The sequence below is a fragment of the Argopecten irradians genome, chromosome 7, assembly GCF_041381155.1.
Source record: "Argopecten irradians isolate NY chromosome 7, Ai_NY, whole genome shotgun sequence".
Taxonomy (NCBI): Eukaryota; Metazoa; Mollusca; class Bivalvia; order Pectinida; family Pectinidae; genus Argopecten; species Argopecten irradians.
Genome location: NC_091140.1, coordinates 33,856,413 through 33,878,414, shown reverse-complemented (window position 1 = coordinate 33,878,414; position 22,002 = coordinate 33,856,413). Strand labels below are relative to the sequence as shown.

The window sequence follows — 22,002 nt, the reverse complement described above, 5'->3', positions numbered from 1 at the left end:
GGTAATCATATTTTATATAAATGAGCCTGGTCCGACACCTAGGGGCTGAGGGGTGGGGCCCCAAAAAGGCAAATTTTCTTAATTTTAGCTTTGAAATCCTACTCCTCCTTCATGCTTGGATTGATTTCATCCATATTTGGTGTGAAACATCATTGGGGACGGACAATCATATTTTATATAAATGAGCGTGGTCCAACCCCTAGGGGCTGAGGGGTGGGGCCCCCCAAAGGGCATATTTTCTTAAGTTAGCTTTAAAATCCTTCTCCTCCTTCATCCTTGGATGGATTTCATCTATATTTAGTGTAAAACATTATTGCGGAAGGATAATCATATTTGATGTAAATGCATGAGCATGGTCCAACCCCTAGGGGCTGAGGGTACGTGGGGCCCCAAATGGGCAAATTTTCTTAATTTTAGCTTTAAAATCCTACTCCTCCTCCATCCTTGGATGAATTTTATCTATATTTGGTGTGAAACATCATTGGGGAAACACAATTATATTTTATATAAATGAGTCTGGTCTGAACCCTGGGAACTGAGGGGTGGGGCCCCAAAAGGGCAAATTTTCTTAATTTTAGCTGGCCCACTTCCTGTTTTAAGGTTTCAGTCTCCGATCTCAATGAAAATTGGTCTATAGGGGTTTTAATTGATGCCGAACAACATGCAAACATTTTCGTAAAGATTTTGGTATTCCAAGATGGCCACTGGCCCACTTCCTGTTTTAAGGTTTCAGTCTCCGAACTCAATGAAAATTGGTCTATAGGGGTTTTAATTGATAACGAACAACATGCAAACATTTTCGTAAAGATTTTGATATTCCAAGATGGTCGCTGGCCCACTTCCTGTTTTAAGGTTTTAGTCTCCGATCTCAATGAAAATTGGTCTATAGGGGTTTTAATTGATGCCGAACAACATGCAAACATTTTCGTAAAGATTTTGGTATTCCAAGATGGCCACTGGCCCACTTCCTGTTTTAAGGTTTCAGTCTCCGATCTCAATGAAAATTGGTCTATAGGGGTTTTAATTGATGCCGAATACCATGCAAACATTTTCGTAAAGATTTTGTTATTCCAAGATGGCCGCTGGCCCACTTCCTGTTTTAAGGTTTCAGTCTCCGACCTCAATGAAAATTGGTCTATAGGGGTTTTAATTGATTCAGAAGGGGGAACTTTAGGTAAGGACAATCATATTTTATAAAGGACCAAGGTAAGACCCATGGGGATAGTATGGCCGAGGTCCAAAATGGGAGCTTTGCTGAAATTTGGCTTTTAAATCTGACTCCTCCTTATATTAATCCTTGAATGGGTTTCGACCATATTTGGATGAAGGGCTACCAAGTTTGTTCAACAAATGACATTTACCTTTTTCAGAAACTTACATTATATTAATTCAACTAAGGAGTTCCTTGTATTGTTTATATTAATCGTTAACCAATATTTTATACTGTGACTTTGTTGTTTTGTGCCATGAGTCAGATGACCGTTAAGGCCCATGGGCCTCTTGTTCTTGGAGGAACTTAGACTTTTCTTGACCTTTAAACTCTGTTACATCCTTTAAATTTATGGCCACATATTTAGAACCAAACAGAAAATGCACATGGCTGTTGATGCGAGAGTAATTAGGTGTGTCCATGTGTAGGTGTCCATACTAAGTCGGTCACTGTGAGTAACTGTCTGTACTTACCTGCTAGGTAAACTGTTACATTATAATTGTGTGTGTAAAGTGACATTAGGGTAGAGATAATGCATGTAACGGGTCCTCCCTCATCAGACCACAACTATTCCAGATATTCCTTCCAATTCTACTAGCAAACAGTGTGATATGTGGTATATAAACAAAAGGATGAGATTATCCACGATGGCAATAAGAACTGTAGACTTCTAACGACTTGTAATACCTGTAATCCACAGGTGGGGTATATATATATCTACTGTGGTCCAATAGGAACATCACCTGTCTAAGCCTGCATACCTGTTTCAGGTATATACAGTACTGACATTAACAGTCAAAATGTAGGACTATTCCATGAATCAGCTGTATATTAACCCTGGATAATCTGAACTCTTGTGTCCCCAACCCAAATATAAAGTGCATTCACTTTTGATTTCCTAAAATGAATTTGCCATTTCTTGTTTGAAGCTTGCAGCTTTCTTATTTGTTGTGTTTTTATTGCCTCACATGAAATTAGAGTATTGCCTATTAAATCTGTCTCCTACTTCATTGCATCCTGTCCCATGGCCAGTCTTATTCCGATTTCATTTGGAGGTGACAGTGTGGTTAAGATATGTTTCTACATAATACCACAAGCCTTCCATCTCTGGGCAGCTAGTTTGAATCCCATGTGGGGCAGTTGCCAGGTACTGACGGAAGGTCGGTGGTTTTTCACCAGGTACTCAGCTGGCTTTCCTCCACCAACAAATATGGCATGTTCTTACATGATGCGCCTGGCTGTTAATAGGACTTTAAACTAATAAAACCCAAATTCTTTCATTTGGATGGTCCTTGTTGGTGTTTAATTTATGTCTTTTGATGGTGTTGTAATTCATTGAAATTTTGATTAAGATAAATGATGACGACAACCCCACATAATCCACGCATTCTATCAGCCTATAGTTATTATATACTTGGTAATGCAATGTATGATACACATTCAATGTAAAGATATAAAAGGTAACATCAATGAATTCCTTTAAAAAAGATTTTACATATATACATATGATACTTTTCAAAGAGAGCTACATGTCATAAAATAATCTGGTAGGCTAACATATATATAGACTTCTCACTTTTCTTTCCTTTAGGACTTAACAAAGAAATTCAAGACTTTGAAATAGTAAACAACGTGATTTGTATGTAGTTCAACTTCGAGCTGATTGTCAGCCTAATTCAGGAGCTATCTAATTACACTCTCTCTTTATTTAGGCAAAGACACAAGTCTAACTTCAAGGAAATAAAATTCCCATTTCATGATTATGTTATTGAGCCGATGTTTCAAATAGCAGTAAAATCTCGGGACGTAAGATGATGCTAGTTGACAGTGTTGATTGCCTAAATATTTGTCATTACTTGCATTTTCTGCATCCTTGTATTGTGTTAATTCAGTACATTAAAGCTGAATACCTGTTTAGGTTAAGGCTGTATGTGACATTAGGAAATCAAGCTCCAAAAGCTTGAAACCTGGTGATCCCTAGACAGCTTCTGTAAATGTCATGATTGATATTCAAATATAAAGACATGTCTTAAAAAGGCCATTAGAGCATCAAAATGTCTGTACAACAAAGTAGTGATTTTGAACTGGCCACAGGGACTCAAAGGTAAAGGGCAAGTTGTAGAATGGCTGCAGGTAATCAGAGGTGGATGGCTACTGCTAGAACAATTCAGACTTCATATTAGTCTGTGGTCACAGCAATTAACCAAGAGATGGAGGGCTACTGGTAGAATGTCACAGCGACCCAGAATTGGAGGGCTACAGGTAGAATGTCTGACTACAACATTGACTTACTTGGTGGTCATAGTGACCCAGAAGTGGAGGGCTTCAGGTAGAATGTCAGACTACAATTTAATCTCTGGTCACAGTGACCTAGAAGTGGAGGGCTTGTGGTAGAACATCAGATTTCAACTTAATCTCTGGTCACAGCGACCAACCTAATGGACCGTGGCATATGGTAGAATGTCAGTTTGTTTGTTTGATTATTTTAACACCCATGGTCATGTAAGGACGACCTCCCATGTATGCAGTCACTCAGTATAGCATGTGTCAAGTGTGAGGTGCGTGTTTTGGAAGACTGCAATATATTTGTGTTGTGTCTTTTTGTATAGTGGAACTGTTGCCCTTTTTATTATGCTATATCACTGAAGCATGCCGCTGAAGACACCAAGCAACACACCCCACCCGTTCACATTATACTGACAACTAAGCAGTAGAAACTACGACTGTCATAGACTTTGGTGTGTCTGAACTAGGGGACATAACCCAGAGCCTACCTCACATGGGCGAGCACTCAGCCAAAAATCAAAAGTGAGTCGGTACTTGTCAAGGAAGACTTAAGGAATAACAAAGTCTGTCAGGAAGAAGAGAAAAAGGTAAGATCCTAAATCTAGCCACCTTTTACGATCATGCAATAGAGGCAGCAGGTACAATTCGAATGCCCTACTTGCAGGTCAGACTGCAATTTAACCTAGCCTGGCCACAGTGACCCAGAATTGCAGGACAAGTGGTAGACTGATATTGATGTGAGGCAAAAGAGTCAAAGATTGTGCAATGCACATGATCATATTTGTATGAATTGGTTCATTAGCTATGCCAAGATGGAGCTGTGATAAAATTCTAGTAAAAGCATTCACTAATTAATTAACGAGCCGACATGTCCTATCTTGTAATCACACAAAAACCACATGCCTGAAAGTCAAAACATGAATGTATTGGGGCTTATTATTTTCAAAAGTGTCTGCCATATCATTTGTTAGCAAAGTCAATGATATATCAATTATAGGAAAAGATGGTTGCATGAGATTGATCATTTTTGAAGTTGTTAGGTATACAGACGCATATTTGATAGATTTCCAGGGACTCAACTGTTAGTTATACCTGATACCAGAGAAGGATGCAACTTTCATCACCAAGAACTTTTGTTTTTGATGTAATAATTGTTGTGATATCCTTCTAACCCTATAAATTTAATTAAATCAGACAGTTTCACTTCAACACGTAATTAACTCCTATCTCGTTAATTGTAACAGTTGCGCATTTTTATTTTCCCATTTGTTCAAAAAAATATTTTGCACATATCTATCTTGCAGCCATCTAGTCAAAAGTCAAAGGGTGCAATATGTTTCAGAAGGAAAAAATACTTTATTGTTATGAACATTATGAAAATAAAGGAAAAGATACCCTGATCACACATTTGACTCCTTCCAATTCTAAGGGCTGGAACAGTTCATGAATAGCTTTTATGGGTAATACCACTCCTGGTATGTAGAATATTGAAGGATTGATGTCATCAATTATATTTATTCCAACAATTGATCAACTTAATCGTCTAATTACAATTAAGGTTGGGTAGTTAATTGTAAAATTACAGGATGCTGGGATGGATCCAGTTGAAAGTTTTAAAAAATATTAAAATTGATGTTATTAATTAGCGGTATCATTATGGGGATAATTTGATGTTGGGAATGCACGATTGGCTCTGATACACAAGGGCCTTACAGGGACAAGTATTGTTATGTATGTTTTCCATGCATGAAATTCGTCCTCCCGGCAGCAAGCCATCAACTGATAATGATACTAAGATATGCATGCCACAAGGCAATTCAGTAAACATGTGGTACAGTCCGTATATTTTTAATGAATCATGTTTTACCGTCTAGCCAGTTTGAATTAAATAATGGAATTGTGAATACCAGGTAAAATACAATTCAATGAAAAAAAGAAAAAAAACAACAATAAAAAAAAACACAACCTAATACGGGCTTCAATATATCTTTCAGGGTTTTCATATCCAGGGTTTCATATCCATGTGTAAAAATGTTTGTTAATTTAGTTTCGGAATTAAACAATGATAATTAGCAAATTGGATTTTATTATTAGCCCACCATCAACAGATGGTGGGCTATTCAAATCGCTTTTTGTCCGTGGTCCGTCGTCCTCGTCCTTCCGTCCGTCCGTCCTTCCGTCCGTTAACAATTCTTGTTACCGCTATTTTTCAGAAAGTGCTGAAGGGATGTTTCTCAAATTTCATATGCAGGTTCCCCTAGGGCTATAGTTGTGCATATTGTATTTTGGGACCAATCGGTCAACAAAATGGCCGCCAGGCAGCCATCTTGGATTTTGATAGTTAAAGTTGTTACCGCTATTTCTCAGAATGTACTGAAGGGATCTTTCTCAAATTTCACATGTAAGTTCCCCTAGGGGTCCTAGTTGTGCATATTGCATTTTGGGACCAATCTGTTAACAAGATGGCCGACAGGCAGCCATCTTGGATTTTGACAATTGAAGTTTGTTACAGCTATTTCTCAGAAAGTACTGAAGGGATCTGTCTCAAATTGCATGTGCAGGTTCCCCTAGGGGCCTAGTTGTGCATATTGCATTTTGGGACCGATCGATGAACAAGATGGCCGACAGGCCGCCATCTTGGATTTTGACAATTGAACTTTGTTACAGCTATTTCTCAGAAAGTACTGAAGGGATCTGTCTCAAATTGCATGTGCAGATATCCCTAGGGGTCTAGTTGTGCATATTGCATTTTGGACTATCGATGCACAAGATGGCCGACAGGCCCCATCTTGGATTTTGATAGTTGAAATTTGTTACCGCTATTTCTCAGAAAGTACCGTAGAGCAATCTGTCTCAAATTGTATGTAGGTTCCCCTAGGTCCCTAGTTGTGCATATTGCATTTTGGACCGATCGGTCAACAAGATGGCCGACAGACGCCATTTTGGATTTTGACAATTGAAGTTTGTTACCACTATTTCTCATAAAGTAGTGAAGGAATATGTCTCAAATTTCATGTGCAGGTTCCCCTAGGTCCCTAGTTGTGCAATTGCATTTTCAGACCGATTGGTGTAAAAGATGGCCGACCGACAGGCCGCCATCTTAGATTTTGATAATTGAAGTTTGTTCCTGCTATAACTCAGAAAGGACTGAAGCAATCTGTCACAAATTTCATATTTAGGTTCCCCATAGGACCTTAGTTGTGCATATTGAATTTTAGAACCAATTGATGAACAAGATGGCCGACAGGTAGCCATCTTGGATTTTGATCCTTGAAGTTTGTTGCTACGATATATCTCAGTAAGTAATGAAAGGATCTCTCTCAAACTTTTTATGCAGTTTGTAGTAAAAGTTTGAAAAGCAGAGAAAAGATCAATCTTTCCATTGTCAGACGTAGATCATTCTTTGGTGGACGTTAAGATCCCTCTGGGATCTATTGTTTCTGTTTTGTTTTCAAAAAGAGCATACAAACTTTTGTTTGATGTTGTGTGTTTGTTATTACAGTGCTTATTTTTACTGTTAGAACCATTAATATCATGTGTCGAAATTTCTAGTTTTGTCACATGATGTGTACCCAAATTGATACCCAGCAAGAAAAAATGTATAAAATTAAGAAAAATCAATATACATAGATTTTTGTGATTTTACTTTATAAAGGAGGTGTAGTTGCGTTATGAGTTATACTGAATACAGTTATACATTTTACTGTAAAAATTGTGCAAGTGTTTTCACAACAGTACCTGTGCTAATTCAGTACCCCGTAACACCACGTTATGACTTGTTTGATATTTCAATGATTTAAATTCAGTTTTCTGTAGCATTCACCTAAACCTATAAAGTTCCAATGCGGTGTATATGTCAAAAGACCACTTTCAATTATTTTCAATAATTGATAAAAAATTCAATGTAAAAAAACTACAAATATGATTATGAATCAATCAAGTTACAAGATACTTGAATCTAGTAATAGTTTTAGTGAAAATCAAGATGGAGAAATAACGCTATATACAAAGAGCAATTTAAACGTGACTATATAAAAAAAATAATGTGTGGCAACTATATTTTATCTATTTCTGTTAAGTGTTTATATCTTTAATTTCATTATTTGATAAAATTTTCTTTGGGGAGGCCTTACACTTTGAAAAATAACCCACTATTATAGTACTAATAGTAATTGTCGCACGGACACATTTCTAGGGATTAACATGTTACAAGTTATCAATTTCAAAGTTATCTTTCAGAGAAAATAACAGAAATAGTTACATAATACGAAGCGTAATTATCAATAAATGATGCATCTTTGGTATCACCACTGAGGAATGAGGTAAACTTTAACAACACAAATGTTTTAGGTATTTTGTCAATTAGGGTATCAATTTGGGTACAATGACGTTATATGCTCAAAATGCATACTGTCAGGGCCTCTTAAAGATTAGGGATATTTTCTCAAATAAAAAACAGCAGCAGATGATTGAGTATTTTTTCTTCAGTTACAAAAGTACTTACTTTACACCATTACCACCATGGAAAAGTTTGAGCTTCTAATTTTACTTCAAGTTAAAAATATAAAAAATAATTAATTGCATCCCGAAAACACTCCGTGGCACTATGTGAAGTACTGATTGCGCATGCGCCAAAGGAAAAATAATGTATTTTTTTGTATTAATTAGACAAATATAACACGTTTAAACACCAATGTTCAAATTATGAATGTCATTTATACTCTGTCGGCAGGGAGCATCTTTAAATACTGATGTCTGTTAAAATGATAAATATGATAAACGGACCGGCGAGGTGAAGGGAAATGACTGCCGGTTGTAGTGCTATTATATAATACACGTAGTATATTACAACTCGTTGATGGCGTAAATGTAGATTGACACCCCTGGTATATGCAAAGTCTCTGTTCTTGTACAAGTTATGTGGTTCACAATGTATGTGTATATTAGTAACTAATCAGCTAAATGTAATTTTGTGTATGATAGTGTTGAAGACACAGAAACCGAGATTAGCCAGGATTCCGTCAAGGAGAGCTCTGAAATAGGTAGAACAGAAATGAAGCAGTTGACATTCGCCTATTTCTTTATTACTTTAATTTGTAATTGTTAATTTAAAAATGATCGGCGTTGGTATGATATTTCAATTTACTGAAAGTGTGAAAGTGAGAAAAGACATTACCAAAATGAGTTTTTCTTAGAACAAAAGTTGTCGGTTATTTTCTTTAGTTTTACATCGTGTAAACAATATCCCAATAGCTCCAAAAATAGGGGAGATATTGCGATTTTTCATAAACCGTAGTTAGGATTGTTGATGACTGCGACTCCCGAATTTAATCTATAGTTGTTCTCCAATGACTCCTCTCATCTGACACTACTGTACATCACTGCAATTGTCACAATTAGCACTTCAATATACATTGTAAAAGCTATTTTACTTCTGTAGACTACCATTAATGGGTTTTTTTATTCAGTTTGTGTAGCAGTTTTCGATGAGGGACGTTATCGAAAAGGCTAAAATGCAAATATGTAAAAAATGTACACTTTTTGTTGTAAGTCCACAGGGTTCAGTACATCTTTCTGTCACCAAATAACCATGCCATTATGTTTAATAGTGTTAATAACATCTAGTAGGAGCGCTGGTTTGATTCAAAATAGTATCTAATGGCAGCAATTAATGTAAACATTGGAATATAAGTCCCGCTTGAGCTTTACCCTATTGTCTGTGGTATTTACCCGTTGACCAACTCGAGGTCATCAATTCTCAACTTGTCCATATCCATTAGCAAGACTTACAAACATATTGATGCAGCATTTTAGCTAAGTCAACACACTATGTAAGAGAACAAAAACCACTCATGCAGCTAGAATGTCAGTGGCTTTAGTGTTACGAAAATTTGTCAAAACGTACCCAACTATGTAACTTGATAGTGTTTGTATAAGCTGGTTAATGGTTGACACACAACAATGAGGTCTAAGAGAACTATTATCTAATTACTATTAAATGTGCTGACTTTGTCATCAACTTATGGTAGAGTCATAACTTTGTTGATCTCGTCATCACTACTATCATAGGTCTAACTGCCAGAACGACTTCAACATATATCATACTCATAGTGCTTCGGATATAATAATTAAATCTAAGGAAAACGTGTATCTCTATGGTAGGTATACACCTTTTGTATCGAAATATCACACTGGATACTCATTCCTTTACCCAGTATCGTATATTCTTCACATTTCAACGATGTTATAAACAAACCTTACGTTGATAGAGTGTAGTTCAAGAGAGCAATTAGATTGGTTCAAGAGAGACAATGAGCCAAATATACAAGAAAACAATTAAATTTCACGAGACATAAATTTTGGCGTAATTTTGTGAGAACTCGAACACGAATTCCAATGCTACGCGAATAATTACATCCAACGATAAGCACGAATGTCAGTAACAGAGCCCTTGATCACGGATTTAAATTTTCGACATGTGCTAAAAATAACCAAGACGCGAACATTTATGTACACGAAAATGACGTGGTTTACAGTATACAGAATATAGGTACCAGTAGACAAAATCATAAAAATGCTAATCTTGCAGTCTTGCACACCCTACCGATTTCCCAAACTTATACTAAGGTTAACGTTGCGATGTCTGGAGAATGCGCGGTGAAACAATAACAAGCCATTTTTCTCGATAAATAATTCGTTATAGCGAAACCAACTTCAATAGTTCATAACTCAGAGAGAGCTACTTAATATTTGAAATACAAATGGATAAAGATGTGATTAATGTATCAATTAACTCATTAATATATTTTATTTCGTTTTACAGGTAAATTGTATGCATTAAACTGAAAATCACTACTAAGGTGAGTGGCACTCTCCTTAGACCTAAAATCAAGGGTACCGACGATTCTGGCGTATTTGCCATGAAGTTATATAAAACTTGACTCGTCCTTTAACCTAGAACACGGGGATATGTTCCAGGAAATGGTTGGCATATATTCTTACACAATTTACCACTGAAAATCTGGTATTTTATCGACATTTAGTTGATATGCTATTAGCTTCGATGACGAAGCTCTCGATCTGAACGACGGATGGAAGCGTTCTGACAGATTTCTTCGTCACAGAGTGAAGGCAGTGAATGATTGTTTGCAGGTTTAACACACAACATGACCCATCCACATCTGCAGTGGATAACCCTATGGCTATCATTGAGCGGCATGTGTTGCAGTAACAGAGGACGCGCTGCGGAGGTCAATGCCGTAAAACAACTCTGGGATGATCTATTTGTCAACAAATCTTACAACAAATTTATTCGCCCCGTCCAGGATCACAGAGCGACCGTAGTTCTGGAGACTGATATGAACCTGGTAGCGATCGTGGACGTTAATGTCGTCGAGGAAAAGCTGACCACAACAGCGTTTTTGGAATTGAAATGGACCGATGAAAATCTTGTATGGGATGAAACATTGTACGACAATGTAACGGAGGTAATGTTTCTTTACTTATGTTTTTTTAATTCTATTGTTCAATAAAAAAATAAAAGTTAATCTATAAAAATTATAGCGTCAGAATATCTATATTGATGATCTAAGATGAAGTCACGGATTTTTTTTCAGTTTTATGGAAAAAAAGAATCGGGAAATCAGAAACACACATTTGTTATGAAACAAAGAAAAACATTTTTTTAAGCAATTATCAATGTCAAAATTTTGAAATTTAATTTGGGGAAAATCAATAGAATAGTACGTTTAAAGGTATTTTATGTTATCATGTAGTCTGAAAAAAATATTACATGTGTAAGCATATCAGTAACTATTTTTTATTTATTTCATCGGGTAAAAAGATATTTTATTTACAAACTGTGCGAATCCGATTGGTAAAGAAATAATGACACCAATGCTTAAATAAAGAAAAAGAATCGGCCAATCAATGTACTCTAATTAAACCGCGATTAATTATATCGTTACCAAGTGTTGGTATTTGTTGCATTAACGGTAAGCTTATAATTTTTTGAGACTATAGAAAAGTATCAAACTTGTTTTACAGTCTGTTTTTTTTAATTAAATCCATTTCGAAAACGTAACTGGCCTGCATGAAAATAATAGAATTAAAAAAGTGGCTTAAATATGGAAGTATAAAATAATAATATCCTGTATTTTCAGTTGCTGTTACCACAGACAGAGATTTGGACGCCAGATATCGCTTTGGACAACGGGTTTGGCAAGATGAAAGCTTTAGGAGATGACTTTGTCTTGATAAACATTAAATCGGACGGATCAATATTTTGGGAACCCTATGAAGTTTTCGAAACCAAATGTGCAATGGATGTCGAGTATTTCCCCTTTGACAGTCAGACCTGTAACATTTCCGTTGGGGTTTGGACAAGTGACATTGATCAGATCTTTGTCAGAACTGGCGCAGTTGAATTCGATTTGGAATATTATCAAGAAAGTTCCGAATGGAACTTGACAGGATGGGTAGCAAACACTTACACAACAGAATCTAAAAGATCCATGATAAGGTACTCTCTCCATTTGAAGCGAAGGCCACAATATTACGTTTACAATGTCGTGGCTCCGATTTTAATGCTCTCCATTCTAGCTATTTTCACGTTCGCGATTCCAACAGAGAGCGGGGAGAAGCTCGGTTTCTGCATGACGGTGTATCTAGCTTTCGCGGTATTTCTCACAATAGTAAGTGCGTCACTTCCGGTCTCCTCTGTTTTGTCGCTGCTGGGAAAATACCTCATTTTTCTCTTAATAGTAGGAACCCTGATCGTGGTGATTTGCACATTGGAACTCCGGATACACTTCAGAGATAGTTCACATGAAATCCCAGCTTTTATCCAAGCCCTCGTTCAGCTTAGTCTTTTTCTACAATGGCGTAGGTTAAAATGCCGTAGTTGCAGACGACAGAAAGTTCACGACGTTCAGGAAAAGTCAGAAATCATCGATGGCATCGACGTGGCGTCTGGAGAAAATCCCGTTCAAATCTCTTGGACGGATGTGTCTAGTACTATTGATTTCTATTGTTTCTGGATATTTCTTGTGGTTGTTGTATCTGGAACATTTATATTATTCCGGTCCGGATTGTAAGTAGTCAACAGTCATACCGCCTGTTGACATACTATGTCATAATATGTGTTGGATGACAGAGAAAATGGTAAATCTATAATAGACAATACCATACAATATATCCAAATATACTACAGCAAAAGAACTTTCTTTGCGATCTACTTTCGCGAATTTCGCGATGCAGGTAAAACTGGAAAAGTTTATCTCTGCGAACTAATAAATAATCTCTTGAATTAATCAGAATTTAAATCCATTTTTTCAAATTCGCAAATGTTAATTTTCTCGAACTTGTTGTGTAATGGAAATTACAAGATTTAGTTTCCGCGCAAGACTTTTGGTTTACAGTACACTGTTTAACAGTTTTGATGAAATTTTAAGAAACAAGCAAAATCTATCTATATTACGATTTAAGATGTTTTTTATGTTATGAATTGAATTGTAAGACACTTTTCAACATACAAATAAGCTGCAAATATCCAACGAAGGTAGCGATTTGTCCCACCGTCCTCCAATCCTGACATGTTAATGTTTCCTGGCGTTACGTTTCTATCATGATGTCACAAAGGAATTCATGTCGAATTAACTAATGAAAATCGTTTCGAGGTATTCCGTCTTTGCATATTACAGATTTAGCTCCCCTGCGGGTAGGTATCAATTGTTACATCATTATTTTGTGAGTGCAATTCACGTCGTTTTCTCCATAAAGTATGACGTTACGCTCACATAAACATGACGTCACAATCAATACCTATCCGCAAGGGCAGATAACTTTGTAATATGCGAATACAGAATACTATACTAGTGACATATGTGCGAATATTACACGGACAAAGTCTTTAGATATCAGGCGGAATATCCCTTTAACGTAGAGCAATAATTTTGATTCTACTCTGCTGACGATCTTTGTTGCTCTTACATTTACTAGATATAATGTTTCAGAAGAACACTATCATCATGTACAGTGCTAAAAGAACTGTTGCAGAGTTGGATATCCCATCAGTTGTAGATACTGCAATATACACGAATATATAAATCAGATATATTTTTTCCATTGTTCTTAATAAATTAGTGTTGTGCCTGCTCCACAAACGGATTGAACGTTAAGTAAATATTTACCAGTAATAAGCACACAAATCCATGTACTGGTTATCTCAATTATCTTTATTGCATATTTGGATTTCTGTATTAACACTTAGAAACATACATTTTTTAGACCACTCGCGGATAAACATTACCGATAATCTAAAAATAAAGTACATATAACATGTAATTCAATTATTACCATCACAATACATAATATATTGCTGATCAAGTAAAATGAAGTATCATGCTGATATGCAGTAACTGAGGTATCCCTGTTCATTTGACAGACCCATGCATGTATACATGTAAATTAATTTTATTGATAATGTACATACTTGCCTATATTGCATACTAGATTAAACTTACGTGTTTTGGGGAAATTCAAATCAGTATTAAAGAATCAAAGTTATCTCTGTTTCTCTTAAATAGACGAGTAAACATAAACACATACATGTAATATTTATTTTGAATATTAAATTTAAACATGTTTTTTCCCTCAAAACCCAGGAGATTAAAATCAGTATCTTCAGATTGGATTGTCTTTAAGATGTTTGCTATGTCACCATCCAGGGGAGGATATAATAACAGTGGTATTATATCATTTAACCCACGAACTCGAAAAATTCCTCATCTTTTCTCTACCAAAACAATGCATCATAACTCGACCATTTCATTATCGTTTGGTAAACAGTCCTACAACTTTTGTTAACAGCCAGGAGCGAGTTTTACTGAAGGTTTCAAACGTATACGTAGACGAAATTAAGGACCGTCTTGCGTTTTACTAAAAAATAGTAACGTGTATGAGTTATATCTTTGTTAAAACCCACTTCAGATTCATTGCAAGCCGGTCTCGCGTAACATTTCAGACTATCGCTTGCTTACCCTGAATAAATCTTGGGCTATATTGTCGAACGGATTTCCAGAACATTTTCAAACACAAACCGCTCTAATTAAAGACATAGTCCAACACTCCTTCTGTCTATAATGCGCTTTGGTTTTAGTAGACATGTCATTTAGAAGCAACACCTAATCCTAAATTAATTCAATTACATAATTATACTATGTGCTAGCCTACTTCTGTGTAAATATATATATTCGTTAAGCAATGTCTACGAACTTTAGTTAAATGGACACTACCTAACCGGAGTGAGACATAAAGGTTTCTTAAAAACATTAATAACATCACAAAATATATACCGATGGCATAAGATGAGGTTAAAACACACATACTCAGTGTAAGCCTGCCTTCGGTAACAACATACACCAACCTAAAGCTTTATATATGCCGCGCTATATTCGGTCAAATTGAAGCCGATTTATTCAGAAACATAAACCTTGGAAAATATTGTATTTTACAATGGATAAAATTGATTGTACGCAATAGTAGGTTGTATTCGAAGTTTATTGATATGCGTCTCTGGAGTATCAAATTAAAATATTTATGAAACGTTATGCTTCTAACATGTGATGAAAATTGCAATATGAAAATTACAATCAAATAAAATTAACGAAATTAAAAATTGTATAATAATATGCTAAATTGCACAAATAATAAAGCATATCATTGACATAATTGACAGAATTAATTGTAAATAAAAAATACTTCCCTGACTCTGAATGTGTATTTCATATTCATAACATGCATTGCAATAAACAAATAATCAAACAAACAAAATAACAAAAAAACAAAAAACAATTGACTTTCCCTGTCGGTAGGAAATGCCCTCTACCAAAATTCCAAACACAATTCTGTATATGAAAACAGACGTTGTATATGTAACCCATGCGTTTCTGGTTAGTAAGTGGAAACTGCATTTTTGAGCAAATCCTGATGTTAAGTCATAGATCATCGATGAGTTTTAGCATAAAAACCAGATAGTAGACGCAGATTAAAACTTTATATCTCTGGCTTAATAGAACATTTCACTGAATCAATTTAAGACCTCCATGCTGTATATCAAATAATAATACAAAAATATTGGAACAGCATTAACAAAAGTGCGAACTTTAAAATTCATCAGTTTAAACTCCGTAGAAAATGTGAAAATACAACTATCAGTATAAAAAAAACAATAGAAATTATTAAACTAATTCCACAAAATAATTGCGAAATTAAGACTTTTTTTTAAATTATAATTCATTTTAGTTTTATATCTTCTGTGATATGATTATCATAGGTTTCTGTTTAAGTTTAAGAATGATAACCCGCAACTAAGCACCTGTTTTATCAATTAATAATCATAATCCTCTGCATGTATTAAGTAAACAATGTCAAAGGAAAAACAGTTCTGATTCAGAGTAACTTGGGCTAATTATTTCAACACGGTCTGTATGTTAACAGGACAACAACAACTGTTCAACTGTATGGATACCAAACACCTGTGGAGCTCTTGTCTTGAACAAATCACGACCTTTTAGCTCAGTCCCAACGATATACTCCTCGCCCAGTCGTCCCTGAGCCCACAGAATTACCCTGTCCATGGCAGGAGTAGGCACATTCACGATCTGAGCGATCCCCTTCAGCACGACCAATCCAAAAGGTACGTCTTCTCGTGTATATCGGTATGTAAAATCTGGGACGTATCCCCCTTGATCTGTCTCCCTCATAGGATGGACAAGGCCGTTATATGCCTGGTTGGTCTGGAAGGCCAGTTTAAGTGAACTGTCGTCCTTGACCTGGTCAGCATAATACTCCTTAACCCAGTCTTTGATATGACTAATTGGAGAAATGTCCAGCGTTATGTTGGAACATTTGTCCCGAACAACTTGTGCTGTAAGTAATACTTCCTCGCTTATTTTCGCAAGAACATCCGCCTGAACATCGTCCAACCCCTGGTAGAAGAGAGGCTTCTCAGCGACCGGTCTGCCGTCCCAGTCTTTCCATTTACCGTACATTATTGGCGGGTGAATCATGGTTTTTGCCATCAAATTAACCACCAGGCTGTTTTGTACCTGATTAAGCCGAGGCTTGTCTCCTATCAAACTCTGTAGTGTAGCCATGCAGTCCAGAGGAACATTACTGCTATCGCTTTGCACCAAAGCAGCACCAACCTTTTGCTTTGTTCCCAGAACCTGAGCGTGGACACCATATTCTAGTATTCGGCATGCCCATGGTAAAGTTTCCAGAAGGACCAGAGTACATTCTTTTGCCTTGCTACCAAAGATGTTGGAAAATTGAAAGTCTAATCCTGGGTGAGCCGGGACTCCAGCAATAAACGCGTTTGGTTTACAGTGAGGCAGTATAGCTTCCAAGACCGGAGCATGCGCGTAAGATGGCACAACAATTACGATGACGTCAGCACCTGGAATTACAGATGCCGGGTCTTTGGTTACTAAAGACGGTTTCGATCTCACCTGATTCGAGTCATCAGCAAAAGAAACCAATACGCTGTCTTGCATGGCTTCCGTCCATCTCTGTGCCTCGTTTTCAAATATTGTAAGGACACTGACGTCAATATTTCCACGCGATGCCGCTAACGTTGAGAACACGTGTGCGCCATTCCCACCTCCACAAACGACAACCTTCAAGGGTGATCTTGACATTGTTACTCTGAAATCAAAACAAAAACAAACATGAAATCACACATCCTGAATAAGAGAAAACACTATTCCGTCTTTGCATATTACAGAGTTGGCTCCATTGTGACGTGATTATTATATGAGTGCAATTCACGTTGTTTTCATCGAAAAGTATGACGTTACGCACACAAACACATGATGTCACAATGAATACCTACCGCAAGGGCAGATAACTCTGTAATATGCGAATGCAGAATATCGAAAACGAATATATCGGCTGAACACAGCTGAGCATCCCCATTCCAAATCATGTCGAAGAAAATGTTGATATGACATCCGTGTTGAATATGGCGTCCGTGTTACGTGTAATTTTGGAGTTTGCGTGAAGTTATTTAGTGTGAACCAGAATCAAAATAATGACTGATCTAGATAAATCTGGTTTTGAAGGTGACAATTAATAGCCTTAGAGACATCTTCACATTAGTCAATAAAGATGTACATGTCATACAACTTCCCCTGCTTTACAATCAAAATACAGTTTTTATATTTCAAAATTAGACCTTTAGTTGACAATTTCGACACAACTGACACTTTTTGTCGTGACAATATATGTTACCCTTACAAACACGTGCAGTAACATTTATTTCATGTCATAATACACGTAAAGTACAAAACTCGTTACGTACGTATTTTAGACTAGGAAAGGAATTAAACCTAAGTATACGCTATAAATGTACGTAACCAGCAAACAATAGGTAAATATACAAATAGCGAGGGGAATTCATAGATATAAAGACTACCCTAGGGACAAAGAACAATGGTCTTTATTGCCAAGTTGTGTTCAGTACACTAGGGGACAAATTGTCTTCTAACTGACCAAGCAGGTGGTCTTTAACACAGTACAGTGGTCGCTAAAACAAATGAGACGGTTAAGTATACTTACATATAGTTATGTATGCATTGTAAATATAAGCGCGTCTCGATATTGTAATATAATCTAAACCAATCTAGGGTTGCTCTCTCTGAATTTAGTACGTAGCCTACATTTTATACTCAACCAACAGACCAAGATATACCAGATATAGATAAGCAGATAAGCTTTTACGAAGGATCAATTATCAATGACAATTTCACATAAACACGTGTACGCCATCACAATAGTAAGCACGCCGATGTTAACGATGGATAAAGGGAGATAACTCAAACAATAAATAGATTGCATCGGTATTGGTACATTCAATCAACGATGTTACATATCATATATTCATTTTGATCGCAATAGTCAAAATAACTTATAATAAAAAATGCGCATGTTTTAACGAAACGGCAAAGGCGTAAAGGGACGTAACTTCGGTCTACTTACATCAGTATAAATCTTCCGTGATAGTCTTCAAACAAACGACCTACATCTGCATCGTTGCTCTGTATTGATTGCCTACCTTTATACGTTCATATCGTTTTACTTGAAATCTGGACTGTAACGGATGGTGGCAAAAATTAATATGACTAATTTTTCACATATGTGTGTGTTTTTGTGCAGGGACAGGGGAAAATTGTATTGTTTCTGCATCCGAAATTATCCATTTGTTCCTTTTGCCTTCTCGTCAACATACAGTTACAAAATGTACATCTGTCCTTAAGTATTTGACGCCACTGTTATCCACCTGTATGTGACAATAAATTAACACCAGAGTCGGTACTGTACATACAAAAAGGTAAACATTTATCGACACTCCTACAGAATGTATAATCATAAATACATTTGAAATAACTAAGATAAGTATTATTTACATAAATATATTGTCATTGCAGTAAACATGTGTGTAATATCAAAAAGATCAACATGAATAAATTATCACCTCACTCAGGTCTACCCCAGCCACAAACTTATTTACATGTATTCACACGAAAATGTCATACAATATCTAAATGGAGATTACAATCGGATTTAATGTACGATAAAATGATGATCTGTATTTTAAAGTTACATGTGCCGTAATTTTCATACTCGCGAATCAAAAAGACCCTTTGCATTTTATTTACCACCAAAAATTACAAAAATTGGAGAATTACAATACTTTCAAATATATTAAAGTTTTAGGTTTTAAATTTGCAAGTTCTTGTTTATTTGTTTGATTAATTAACGTCCTATTGTAAGTACGGCCTCCCATGTATGCTTTGTGTAACGTGTGTGAAAGGTATATATAATTACATCTACAACGCAATGAAAGGAGTGCATACGGTTAGACCATAAAGCCAAGTCGTGGTCTGCAATTTCATTTCACATTTTTACAGTGTTATTAGTGAAGTGATTTCCGCATGGATGTTTCTATCTAAACACATATACATTGTAATGCATAAAAAATTAGAATTTTACAGTGCATAAAATATGTGTTGTAAGTAATGTTTATAAGGCATCATACATGTTTGTCCATTTGAATGATTTTGACCGTTTAATTCATCAAACCTGATGGTTTTCAATTGATTAATGACGAAAAATAGCATGTAAAAGTTTTGTCCAGTTACGAAATATAACTTAAATAATATAAGCCGAGCTTTTTAGTTCTAGTTCAGAGCAGAGATACAATATATGTTTGTTATCTATGTAAAACGTTCGTACGGTGTAACGCCATTGACCTTGGGATTAAAATATGTGCCAATGTCACACGTAATCTTTTGATGTAACAAACACGATGTGAACACACAGATTTGAAATGCCTTACCATTTCTCACCATACTGTACTATAAACTGACGAACAGACAAAGCTTATAAAGGTCCACTGTGACCAAGCGGTTAAGTTATGTAATACAACATTCTAACACTATATATGAAGCCCTATACGTTTTAGGTATGTACACCAGTTATAATTTAAAGGAAAAAAAATAAATATCTTAATCGAGTTGTTATGATGAGGGTACGCTTTGTTAACAAACGAATTTGCAGGTCAATATATTTGATTATTTGCTTTCTTCTTTTCATTGACGACCTGGTTTTTATATCGTCAATTAATGCATGCTTTAATTAAGGGAATACAGCTTTTAAATGTATTTGTTTTGGATAATTGTTTGTATGCTTAAGACAACTGACAAATTCATAACATTGATCACGAGACAAAAGTAACACTCCCACTAAATTACTATTTTTTTTTGTGGTTGATGGAATGAAGTGTTGGCAGTTGATAGCTTAAAGCGTGTAATTCTATCATTAAAACGATTATCATTTTTTAAAACATTTGTTGCTTTTGTTAGCCTAGTGTAAATGACCAAGGACACCCAATTAAATTGTTAAACTCAAGTTACGTGTAGTACATTCATACTTTCCCCGCCAATCTATTACGATTAATTTTTATATGTAAATATTTATATTTTTGATAGAATCAGTTTTATGCTTAATAGTGTCTCGTAAGTCTTATAAGGCAGGATGTCGATATTAGTTTTATTATGCATTAAGTATAGTATATGCTTGATCGTGTTATGTACATATTAACATGTGACACTTAAATAAAATATTAATGATTGATTGATTGGTAATAAGATCTAGATCCACTTAGTCTACAGTGTGTACGCAAACACATACGTAAACCAAATTAATGTACTTACGTAGCGACTTAATTTCACGATTTACAAGTAAAACATATGGTAAGCCAATTTAACATTTATTGAAGGAGCAATGTCTATCGATTTATAAAAGATATCTCATATACAAAAAAGACATCTTATATACTCTATAATATATCTCATATAGTATGTAAGATATCTTATATCGCAATCAACATATCTTATATTTATGCAATGGAATTAAGGATCGACATTGCTCCTTGAATAATTGTAATGTTGGCTTGCCATAAAACGCTCTATTGTACTGGTAGATAATTAATCTTCGCGATGATCTATTTTCTGCAGTGAAATCTCATCGGCCGCAAAAAACGTAAAAATATTTGACACGAAAATAAGTTGGTTTACATTCGGTTGCTCTTCTTTTCTCTGATGTAACGGAAATCATTTATATATACACTGTCGCGATCAGGGTAGAATCTTCCTCGATACTCCTGGGGTTACTATCACTGTCGTTATAGGCACTGTGTATTTAAACCATGGGGTATCGAGGATGAGTTAGGCCATGTTGTGATCATTAGAGTGCGTTTGCGTTCCAATTCGTTTACCGGATGTTATTCATTGATATTTGATTAGGAATGGTTGACTGCGCATGTGTTGGCTAAACTAAAAGTGGAGTCAAACGACGGTGTAAGCCGATACATTTACGTGTTCTGGACAATGTGGTAAACATACACAAATGAATTTAAAAAAAAATCCTTTTGTATCTAGACATTAATTACATTTGATACGCGTAAACCTACACACATTGTTTGATAGTAATGATCATTTGTATACCTTTCTGCAAGTTCTTATATAGTACTAGCTATACACGTGTATGTGCTACAGGGGGACAGGTACAATATACACTTGTAACACTCGCGGGGCTCGATAAAGTGGACTGAAGGATTACAGACAGGTGTGAACTCACGCCACAGGACGCCGTACTGCTGGTCATAATATATATATAACTCACTGGTGCATACATTATAAAAAAAATTATATCCGACTCATCACTGTTAGCATTGGATCACATTATTTTCTAGTGATACACACTATTCTAATAATAAAATAACACAATTAATAATATCTCAACCATACAACGAATACTTTTTTTTACATATTTTATGTGAAATTAAGAACGTACCGAAGTCAATAGATACCAAATCATAATTGACTTATATATATATATACATATACAACACGAACTGACAGTTGATACATGTACATTCAACT

At 35.7% G+C, this 22,002-nt stretch overlaps 4 protein-coding genes across 9 annotated transcripts in view; 2 read left to right on the top strand and 2 right to left on the bottom strand.

Moving 5' to 3' along the window:
* Positions 1-22,002, top strand: part of LOC138328229 (calcium uptake protein 3, mitochondrial-like) — a 138,845-nt gene that overhangs the window by 31,117 nt on the left and 85,726 nt on the right. The gene's annotated exons all lie outside the window — the stretch shown is intronic.
* Positions 1-22,002, bottom strand: part of LOC138328232 (fibroblast growth factor 10-like) — a 117,136-nt gene that overhangs the window by 42,231 nt on the left and 52,903 nt on the right. The gene's annotated exons all lie outside the window — the stretch shown is intronic.
* LOC138328230 (neuronal acetylcholine receptor subunit alpha-6-like) lies at positions 10,323-13,647 on the top strand. The gene is made up of 2 exons (XM_069274939.1): positions 10,323-10,983; positions 11,659-13,647. Exons 1-2 carry the CDS (start codon positions 10,663-10,665, stop codon positions 12,589-12,591), a joined length of 1,254 nt encoding a protein of 417 aa, XP_069131040.1. The 5' UTR covers positions 10,323-10,662; the 3' UTR covers positions 12,592-13,647.
* LOC138328231 (opine dehydrogenase-like) lies at positions 13,713-18,831 on the bottom strand. The gene is made up of 2 exons (XM_069274940.1): positions 18,536-18,831; positions 13,713-17,203 (listed from the first exon to the last, which is right to left on the bottom strand). The coding sequence occupies exon 2, from the start codon at positions 17,194-17,196 to the stop codon at positions 15,988-15,990; it is 1,209 nt and encodes a 402-aa protein (XP_069131041.1). The 5' UTR covers positions 17,197-17,203; positions 18,536-18,831; the 3' UTR covers positions 13,713-15,987.

Bases quoted from the DNA above. Each gene is read 5' to 3' on its own strand.
- LOC138328231 (XM_069274940.1), bottom strand. From the start codon at position 17,196: ATGTCAAGATCACCCTTGAAGGTTGTCGTTTGTGGAGGTGGGAATGGC.
- LOC138328230 (XM_069274939.1), top strand. From the start codon at position 10,663: ATGACCCATCCACATCTGCAGTGGATAACCCTATGGCTATCATTGAGC. The intron at 10,984-11,658 runs GTAATGTTTCTT...CTGTATTTTCAG, and splicing joins TGTACGACAATGTAACGGAG to TTGCTGTTACCACAGACAGA.